This window comes from Diadema setosum, chromosome 14, assembly GCF_964275005.1.
Source record: "Diadema setosum chromosome 14, eeDiaSeto1, whole genome shotgun sequence".
NCBI classification, from domain to species: domain Eukaryota; kingdom Metazoa; phylum Echinodermata; class Echinoidea; order Diadematoida; family Diadematidae; genus Diadema; species Diadema setosum.
This window is the reverse complement of record NC_092698.1, coordinates 2,445,915-2,456,433: the sequence shown is the minus strand read 5'-3', so window position 1 is coordinate 2,456,433 and position 10,519 is coordinate 2,445,915. Positions and strand designations below refer to the sequence as shown.

General features: G+C 35.6%; 1 protein-coding gene across 3 annotated transcripts in view; it reads right to left on the bottom strand.

Moving 5' to 3' along the window:
- Positions 1 to 5,857: 5,857 nt before the first annotated feature.
- LOC140238093 (phosphatidylethanolamine N-methyltransferase-like) overlaps positions 5,858 to 10,519 on the bottom strand; it is a 36,648-nt gene continuing 31,986 nt past the window's right edge. For all 3 annotated transcript variants that reach the window (XM_072318020.1, XM_072318019.1, XM_072318018.1), the window contains 3 exons: positions 9,381 to 9,526; positions 7,321 to 7,432; positions 5,858 to 6,122 (listed from right to left, as the gene is read on the bottom strand). In XM_072318020.1, coding sequence (XP_072174121.1) covers positions 5,987 to 6,122; positions 7,321 to 7,432; positions 9,381 to 9,526 — 394 coding nt within the window. In that variant the 3' untranslated portion in view covers positions 5,858 to 5,986. The remainder of the gene's footprint in view (positions 6,123 to 7,320; positions 7,433 to 9,380; positions 9,527 to 10,519) is intronic.

Genomic DNA, 10,519 nt, shown 5'->3' with positions numbered 1-10,519 from the left:
CTTCTGGGTTTCATTTCATTTTTTTCTTTTTATTTCTTTTCTTTAAAACAAAAAAATAAAGGGGGGTGTACGCCGGTTGCGCCCCCCTCTGGATCCGCCACTGCATCCACACATTCTATCATGATCCACTGAGTAATCAACTTACTTACATTTAGAGTAGATTCAGTGCAAGTTTGCACTGAAAATATTGATGTACACCTGTACATGTGGGGGCTGTAAATAGAAGCACTGCTTTTCACAAGACTCCTCAATTTCCACCAACTTTGTTGTGATGCAGTTCATCGTTTTCCTTCATTGTGATGTTTAATTGTTTTGTAACAATATGAACATTTTTTCATGTCTTCCTGGTCTTGCATCTTTTTTTTTTTTCTTTTTCTTTTTTTTTTTTTTTGGGGGGGGGGATGAAAAATGAATGAAATGAATGAAATAAATGAAATGAATGGAATGAATGAAATGGATTAGATGAATGAAATATGAAATTTGAACATTATAATTGAAATGAATAAAATACTAGTAAAGTGAATGAATGATTGAATGAATGAATGAATGAATGAAAGAATGAATGAATGAATGGATGAATGAATGAATGAATGAATGAATGAATGAATGAATGAATGAATAAATGAATGAACAATATTGTTCAGATGCACCAACGAAGACACAGTACAGTGGAAACTCAATACAAAAAGATTTGATGTAACAAAATACTTGATATAAAAAACTAATTTCTATGATCCAAATGAACTGATTTCCTTTGTTTTGTACTGTTTATTGGCTACTCATATAACAAAATATTTGATATAAGGAACAAATTGTCTTCTTCTCCCAAGGATCTTGTTATACTGAATTTCCACTGTATTGCTTACTAGCACCAGTATGTGACTAGTAGTCTATGCTTGACTGTGATGGGGATGCAAGAATCACTGTCTAAATATGATGGAAAGATTTGAGAAAGTATGTATGTTTTCAATGGGCCAATCAGATACATATTTCAAATTCATGAAATTTTTCCGCCGAGACGTTTTCATTGCAACTGATTGACAAACTGCCCTACATTGACATAAATAAGCACTGAATTACTCAGTGTTTTAGTAGTACCCATGACTACTACTAAAACACTGTTCAATTCTGTGCTTATTACGTCGAAGTAGGGCAATTTGTTGGTTACAGCTCGTTATTCCGAAGGTTCGTTATTCCGAAGGTTTTTTAATCCGAAGGTTCGTTATTCCGAAGATTCGTTATTCCGAAGGTTCGTTGATCCGAAAATGAAATAAGATTCGTTATTCCAAAGGTTCTTTAATCCGAAAATGATATAGGGTTTGTTATTCCGAAGGTTCGTTGATCCGAAAATGAAACAAGGTTCATTATTCCGAAGGTTCGTTAATCCGAAAACGAAATAAGGTTCGTTAATCCGAGAATGTAATAGGGTTCGTAATTCCGAAGGTTCGTTAATCCGAAAACGAAATAAGGTTCGTTATTCCGAAGGTTCGTTGATCCGAAAATGAAATACGGCTCGTTATTCTGAAGGTTCGTTGATCTGAAAATAAGATAAGGTTCATTATTCCGAAGGTTCGTTAATCCGAAAATGAAATAAGGTTCGTTAGTACGAAAATGAAGGTTCGTAAATCCAAAAATGAAATAAGGCTCTTAATATTCCGAAAATAGAGTAAAATTCTTGTTATGACAAAATATGGTGTTGTAATTAATGTCTTTTGCATTCGTTGATATGTGTGCGCATATGTGTGAGTGTGTGTATTGAGGTCAAGTACATAGAAAATTTGAAATTACTGTTTAACTGCCCATCTTATCCACTCTCACCCCCATTATCATCGCCTTATGGCCTCACGTTTATCGGTAGTCTAAAATTCATCATCATCATAACAATTCAGGAGAGGCATGTTCACTTTGAAAAGGGGATGCCAGCATACTCATACTCTCTTTAGACACATAAACACATATGAACACACACATGTAAACAGGCACACACAAACACACGCAATTCCATATAAACTTATATCGGCGACGTATATAGAATGCCGTCGTAATTTATAATTTCATTAGTATATGTATACTAACGATGAAAGTAGAGGTATTTTTCTCCTCCGGAGGATGAGTTCGCCCCCTCCCACTCCTTCATTTCTTCGTCAGTGTCAGGGTAATACATTCATGATTAGAAATAATTACCAAATTCTGCGACTCTAACATGTCTCAAACAGGAAAAAAAAAATCACACATGCTTGGACTTAAGAATAAAAGCTTTTAAACAATCAAATATACTCAACAAGCAGATTTCAAAATGTAACATGTCTTTTAATAAGTTTCACTGTGAAGAGTGGAATGTAATCGAACTTGTCCTACCGATCAGTTGCTAGGTTAGAAATTATTTTTGCATGAATTCAATGAGAAGTTGAATGCAGTTCTCCACTTTTTTGTGTGACATGGTAACACATGGAATTCGTGTCGTTATGGTAACTGACAAAATGTAAGCCAGTGCTTTGTATTATTTCTAGCTCTTGTGAAGTTAAGAAAATTGGGTTTTACACTCCATTATGATAGCCTTTGCCATGACACTAGTTGTATTACGTATTACCAAAAGAAACTGTAACTTTTTTGTGTAAAAACCGATTTTGGACACATATTTAGGTGTACTGTTTGGATGTTCAATTTACGGTGTACCCATTAGAAGTGAAAAAAAAAAACAAACAAACAAACCAGAGTTGTCAGTTTGCATGCATTTCACTTTCTTTAAACATATAATTTCTTCTTTTTTTGGGGGGGGGGGGGGACCGTGGTCACCATCTTAAAATAAAGGGAAGGCATTCAAAATTTAAGGGATGGTATAGTATTGGCTGAGATAGGATGTCAGGTTTCCAACTTTTTTGTGAGATAATGAGAAACTTCTTATGAAATATGAAAGAGCACGTAATTCTACGAGGAATTCAAAGTTTATTCGATGAAAAATGGTTTTGAAGTGGCAGAGATATTCAAAACAAAGGGATCCTAATAAATCGTTGGACCCACCGTTTGTTTGGCCCGATGTTTTACTATGTTTTTGGATATCTAGGCCATTTAAACCGTTTTTAATACAGTACACTTTGAATTTATTTTAGAACTGTATCATTTTGAATTTCACAGGTGATTTCTAATTATCTTGCAAAAAGTTAAAATTTGAATCTCTCATCTCAAACAAAACTATACTATCCCTTTAGAATACCTCGCCTGTATGAAATAAATCTCTTTATAAGACACTAATACCCCAGACGATCGATAGACACCCCCAAACACATACACACAGACACAAAATAAAAAAGGAGACTAACTGCAAGCACCTTACAAAAACAAAACACGCCCCGTCATTGGATATTGGTATAATTGAATAAAAAACAAACAAACAAACATATACGTATAGATGTTGGCGATTATATTGGTCGTTATCATACATAATAAATATGATACCGAGTGCTGAAAAATAACCATTATGAAGGTGGACGATGTGAGATCATAAATATTTATTCGGAGCGGCTGCATGTTGAAGATCCCGACTACAGTATGGGGAAGGTGGGGCATAATGAAGCACTTAATTTCAAACTTGCAATATGACGTCGTTACTGTTATTATCATTAAAAATGTGAGGGTGTCTGAAAATAGGCTATAGAAAAATCACACAATCCCCTACGCTCTAAATCCAATCGCTCAGGTAAATAATTGTTCAGACTAAATCAAAATCAAGATTCTTGATCTACGCCACTTCTTCACGAAACACGATGAGCTTTACCTGAAAATATACACGTGTATCATCCTCCCCAGAGACAATATGGAATTTTCATTGCGTAATATTCAAGCATTTTTTTTTTATTTCGACGTATTTTGTCATTACAGTGAGTTTATCTAATTTTCGGAATTACGAACCTCATTTCATTTTCGGATTAACGAGCCTTATTTCGTTTTCGGATGAACGAACCTTCGGAATAACGGACCCTATTTCATTTTCGGATCAACAAACCTTCGGAATAACGAACCTTATCACATTTTCGGATTAACAAACCTTCGGAATAACGGACCCTATTTCATTTTCGGATCAACAAACCTTCGGAATAACGAACCTTATCATATTTTCGGATTAACGAACCTTCGGAATAACGGACCCTATTTTATTTTCGGATCAGCGAACCTTCGGAATAACGAACCTTCGAAATAGCGAACCTTATTTCATTTTCGGATTAACGAACCTTCGGAATAACGAACCATATTTCATTTTCGGATTAACGAGCCTTCGGAATAGCGAACCCTATTATACTTTCGGATCAACGAACCTTCGGAATAAAGAACCTTCAGAATAACGCCACAAATGTTCGGATTAACGAACCTTTTTTCATTTTCGGATTAACGAACCTTCGGAATAACGAACAGCACCCAATTTGTCAGTCAGTTGCAAATATACATGTTTGTGGTAAATATTTTTGACACACAAAACACCTGTAGGCCTACATGTATGTACAAACACACACCTCAAACGAAAGACTCTCTTCAAACATATTGGGGGGAAACAGCTTGAAGGAATAAACAAATGACTTCTGCGCTGTATCTTGGCTGATTTAAAAAAGGCATGATTTTAATGAAAATAAAGTTCCATAGATTTCAGACAATTTTGTATGAAATTTTATATGCATATCACATATATCATGGTCCTGTTAATAATGACAAATAAAAAAAAACACACACAGTCAAACATCAACACGTATAAGCTACTGAGTGCTTCATCTCAATTTCAATGCAATATCAAATGTCTTTATTTCACAGAGCATGACTCAGCCCTGTGCTAAAAAGATTTATAGTCTGAAGCGATATCCAAATTATTGCAAAAAAAACCAATAAAAAAATCAAATAGGAACATTCAAGACTTCACACTAATACATGAATGCAATCACATATAAACACACATGCACACGAAATATACTGAGGTGCTCAATGGAATTTGTAATCCCCTTAACTTAACACTTTTGTTACAAGTGTACTCATATTTTAACATTTCACTTTCCTGAATTCCCTTTGAAAGAAAGTCACATACACACATAAGCATTGTTTCATACCCATAAAAGTAAAAACAATCCCACCTGAAGGTTACTTGTACAAATTTATTCCAAATTCATAAAAATGTAGGGTGTTGCAATGTGTCAATGGATTGTAAGTTCCTTCAGTGCGAGGTCATTCCTGAGTTACAGATGATATCAATCTTACAGTATATCAAATATATTTTAAAGAGCTCCTCCACATCTCATTCAAGATTACTAAAGGTGAAAAAAACCCTCAGATATTAGATGCTTCATTAAAATTGACCCCCCCCCAAAAAAAAAAAAAAAAAGAAAGAGGGGAAAGATATGGCATATCAAATATTTACATTTATATAACACCTAAATAGATCCTTGTCATTTGATTGGTTGTTTGATATTGATTATTTGTCCCATTTTACTATTACAGCATCATTCATGCAATTGTGGCTCCATTTACTGTGCAATCTTGGAGCCACGCGATTTGCTCCATTTGCACGCACGCCGAGAGCCCAGCACACTACGTATGCAAAACAAGTTTGTGTTTGCAGTGTGCATGCGATCATGCGATTTGTTTCTAAATTCATAAAACATCAAATGACAAGGATCTACTTTTAGGTATTATATAAAACAAATATTTTTTTTTTCCATTCGTGCAATGGACAGAATATTTCATTCGGTGAAAGATGAAATTATTAATCCATTCAACGAGGCACAGCCTCGTTGAATGCATCATTTCATCTTTCACCTCATGAAATATTCTGTCCATTGCACTCATAAACATTCATTATTTGTATAATATTAAGATTGGCATCGATGTTTAAAGATTCAATTCTTATGTATCCAAATAACCAAAGTGATAAAGTACTTTACATAAGAATATAATGTATTGGAATAGAATAGTAATAATGGTGAAGGCCCAAGGTGGACCTCAATTTTCATTTTTCTTTCTTTTTCTCCTTTGCTGCCCTCTCTGCATAGATCCTCTCTGTAAATGGTCCCTCGAAGCAGAGAGCTATTCTGTACATGACTCCTACCAGTGCTGAAAGAAGTAGGCCTGCTGGACTGGCATATCTGTTGAGGAAGAAATTGATTTCAGTGAGTGGCTGAGTTTGAAAAGGCTAAAGAGTACACTGCAGAAACACATAATTTGAACATAATGCCTGTAAAGGTAAATGCCAGAAAAAGTACTCATTCCTAACACACACTCAACCTGTCCAATAACAGTAACTGATACTGTATACGCCATATATTTCGCGAGTCTAAATTTTCGTGAATCGGGAATTCCCGACGATTTCGCCAGTTGTTAAATTCGCGATCGTGGAGTCCTGTACTAAACGGAGAAATGTATACGCATATGTAACATTCACATAGGGATCAGAGTCAATATTTTTGTGTGTCTTTAATTTTGCGAATAGCATCCGACTCACGAAATTCGCGAAAATAAAAACCTCGCGAAATATTCGGCGTATACAGTAGTTGATGACCTAGTATAGTAATAATACTAATGCTAATAGAAATACACACACAGATACTACAATGTACTTCTACTTGTGGCAAATGTTGAAGACTTTCTTCTTTCAAGCTCTACTCTGAACTGTTCACCCTACATGCTTCATTTCATGATTCAAAGAGATGGTATCATTTCGGCCGTGATCTGGCAAAACTACGTATCTCGTATGAAGCGATTTCGAGATATTCACGTTTGAAGTTCAGATGCCTGCCGTTTTACATAGAGTGATTTACGTAACTTGGAATTGTGCTCTATAACAAAAAGGAAACTTTTATGTTTTATCTAACTCAAAATACTAGTACATGCTCACTGCCACATATTTAGAGAAATTTTAGAGTTTTTTAAAAGATAAGTAGTTCTGCCTGATCCTGAGAATCCCATAGATTGTATACAAATACGACACAGGAGTATGGATCAGAATTTGAGATACATAGTTCTGCCAGCCGCTCAAGCTACCTCAATGAAGGAGTATAATCAGGCAAAACTACGGAACTACAGCAGTTACCTGATACGTACATTGTATCTCAAGTTACGTAGTTCTGCCAACTATATGACGTCATTTTTACCCCAAAACCTTGATATTTGAGAATTCTATTTTAAAAATTACATAGAGTTATAACATATTTTAACATATTAAGCATGATGTTATTAAACAAAAAAAAAAATGTCAAAAAACTGAGATACATAGTTCTGCCAAATCACGACCAATCTATGGCAGTCCATGGTATACTGAAATCTGGTTTTGGGGAGACAACTTACTGCAGAGCTACTCCAACATACTCCAAGGCGGATCCGACATACATCGGATCGTTGAAAATATTGAACGGAAAGGATGTCACCTTTTCATCCATAAGTATTCCAAAGTAATCACCTACACGAGAAGAAACAGACACACAAGTCAAGACAGGCGTATACACAAATACAGCCAAAGTATTCATTCACCTGTTGAGGACGAGTTGAGGAAGGTGTCTATGGGAAATGCGTGTTGTAGCAAAATCAGCCTGTCCTCAACGGGTTAAAAATCTTATGGTAGTCAAATCTGAATGATTACATTCACCAATAACTTGATAACTTGCGTAAGAGACGGTACTTGCTCCGGTTGAAAAATCCGGACACAGTTTGACTCCCTATTCATCCTCATAATTCTACTCATGGTTATCTTTTATGTGCTGTGGTTTTGTGAGCTAGCGTTGGACAGGGATGGGCTACAATTGAAGAAAACCTTAAGCCACTGGTATTCTCTGGTCGCTACAACATTCAGTGTTTACCTTCTTATTTCATGAATATTTTCCAACTCAATAAACAAATCCACTCCTACCCTACAAGAAATGCTCCAATATTCATCTTAGAGATCCCAGAACTTGTTTAGCTAAAAAATCAATTCGGCACACTGGCCCAGACGTATGGAATTCTTTACCATTTCAGTACCGTGCAATTCGCATGTTTGGTTCCTTTAAAAGATTCGTTAAACATATGCTTGTTGCTAAATATCAGTGACTTAATTAACATATCCAGAACATGAATTTCTTTTGTTACTTGAAGCATCTTCATTCTATGTTGTACTCTGCCTTTTGTTGTAGGCATGCCATGGAATGTTTCTCTATTTTTATATACAGATGTAACTGGCCCGTACGTTGCTACACCCAGCCGTTACCTGGCAACAGGGTGTATGCACCTGCAATAGTGTTGTATTTGCACAGTGTGTTATTGTACAGTGAACGAGGAGTCTATCTATTTCTCTCTCTCTCCTGTTCTTTCTCACCATCTTTCATTATCGCTGTCCCCTTCTTCTTTGTTTTTCTTTCTTAGCATCACCTGCGTACATGTCCGTGTATGTTTTGTTGTGTAACTGTTTTTGTTGTGTAAAACTAGTTTGTCTTGTTGTAGTTAAGTAAACCGACAGTTGGTTGAAACTGTTTATTCATTTATCTGTGTATGAGGCCCCAATATCAAGCTCGGCTTACTGGGGATCCTCCTGTATGGTACCTTGACTTTTTGTTTATTATCATTATGTCTTCGTTCTTTGTCACAAAGATTTGATTACCTGTCATGTGCAAAATCAGCCATGAATTATTATGAATCATGTGTTTATTTCTGAAAGTGATCAGAGTTGATTATATTGTGCCATACAGAAACAATAAAATGAAATGAAATGAAAATGAAATTCACTACTTTATTATTGACTATTTCTTGCCATCATTTAATCCAGTCCCTGTCAAGAGTTTGAAATCCTCATAGATTTTTCTACAATACTGATCAAGCTCCTGTATGTGCTCGGTTACTATAAATAACAAGCTTGACTCATTTTGTAAATGTAAGCTCTATTTACATGTGCACTGTACAGTCACATCTTCTCAAGAATTATTGTATTCCAATGTCTGTTTGTTATTCTTTTTAACATACAATGTCATTGTTAGCTAAATCCAGAAAAGGAATTCTCTTCTATCTAGTAGCCCCATGACATGGTCCTCTGCTGTTCTGTATGTGATGAGGTTTTTGTGTGCAAACATGCCATGTAGGCAAAAATCTCTACAAAAGTCACCAAAAAAGCACAGAGAAAATCTAATTATTATTTTTATTTTTTATTCTTTAAGACAGGCAAGAGCCAACATATTTGTTGCTCTCATGTTCTTACAAAGCAAAATAGATCATACACATTTACCCCTCCCTCCCCCCCCCCCCAAAAAAAAAGAATAATAACAAAGCAAAAGCAAGATTTACTATACACACTTACCAAAAAAGATAAGGTAAAAACCTAAATGCAGTATAATGGGGCTATCTAACATTTGGAATGCAAACTGCAAAGTCGTCCAACCTACCCAAGAAGGTGCCATAGAATCCTAGTGCCCAGAAACTAGACAGGGCAAGAATCAACCCGATGACTAATAGCAGTGATCCAGCCATCCACACTGCATCTGTTTCTATGAGAGACCATCTGTACTGGCTTTCTAGGGCAAGCTGGAATCTGTGGGTGATGAAGACATGCAAAATGCACAGAAATGAACATTTGATGATGGTTTAGCACTTAAAGGTTGTATATCCCTTTTGCAAATGTCACAAAATTTTGCATGGATGAAGAATAATATATCCCATCATTATGTATGAAATCTTACAGTAATACAGCTCAGAGTAATTTTGTTTTTGTTTCTGTTTTTGTTTTCTAAAGAAATGAAAAACTAACCCCAAGTCACTTGAGAATATGCTCCCCTTTTGTATAGAGAATAACAGTTGGAATTTTTTGGGGTCCGAATCTAATTCACTGGAAATCTACAGTATTTTTTTCCTCTTCATCATAAAGAAGTTTCCAGGTTCATTATTCTGAGGAAAGGTACTGATCTGGTGTAGCAAGTGATGTAAAGCTCATATCCTCCCCGAATCACACATACCCTTCATGACATGCTGGCCCATGCCACTTTTCCCACTAGCCTCACCCAGAACCCAATCACAACTGGGGGTCTTGCTCAAAGGGATTTAACAATACAAAAACAATACAAAATACAAAAATTAATTCCTATACTTGTCTTAATTCAGACTTTCAGTTTTTGCATAATTTGTGTGACTATAAATGAAAACAGGTGTACAACTTTGGCAAACTATGCAAATTGCTGATTTTGTTGATGATCGTGCAATTGTGGCAGTTCTGATGACAGACACAAATACAATACGAGAGTGTTGCAAGCTTGTGATTTGGCACGGCAATGAACAAAGGTCAACGTCAGAATTTTGAATCAAAGTTTGTGTGTCCCTTTTGCAACCCTGAAAATTAGATTCCTTTCATTAGCTGGTATGTTGCAGAGGTAGGTAATTCAGACCTTTCCTCAGAATAGAAAAAACTGGAAACTTCTTTATGGGGGAGGTGGAAGTAATACATGTACTATAGATTTCCAGTGAATTTATTTTGACCCTGAAAAAAAAAAAATTCCAACCATTATTCTTGATACAAAAGGGGAGTATATTC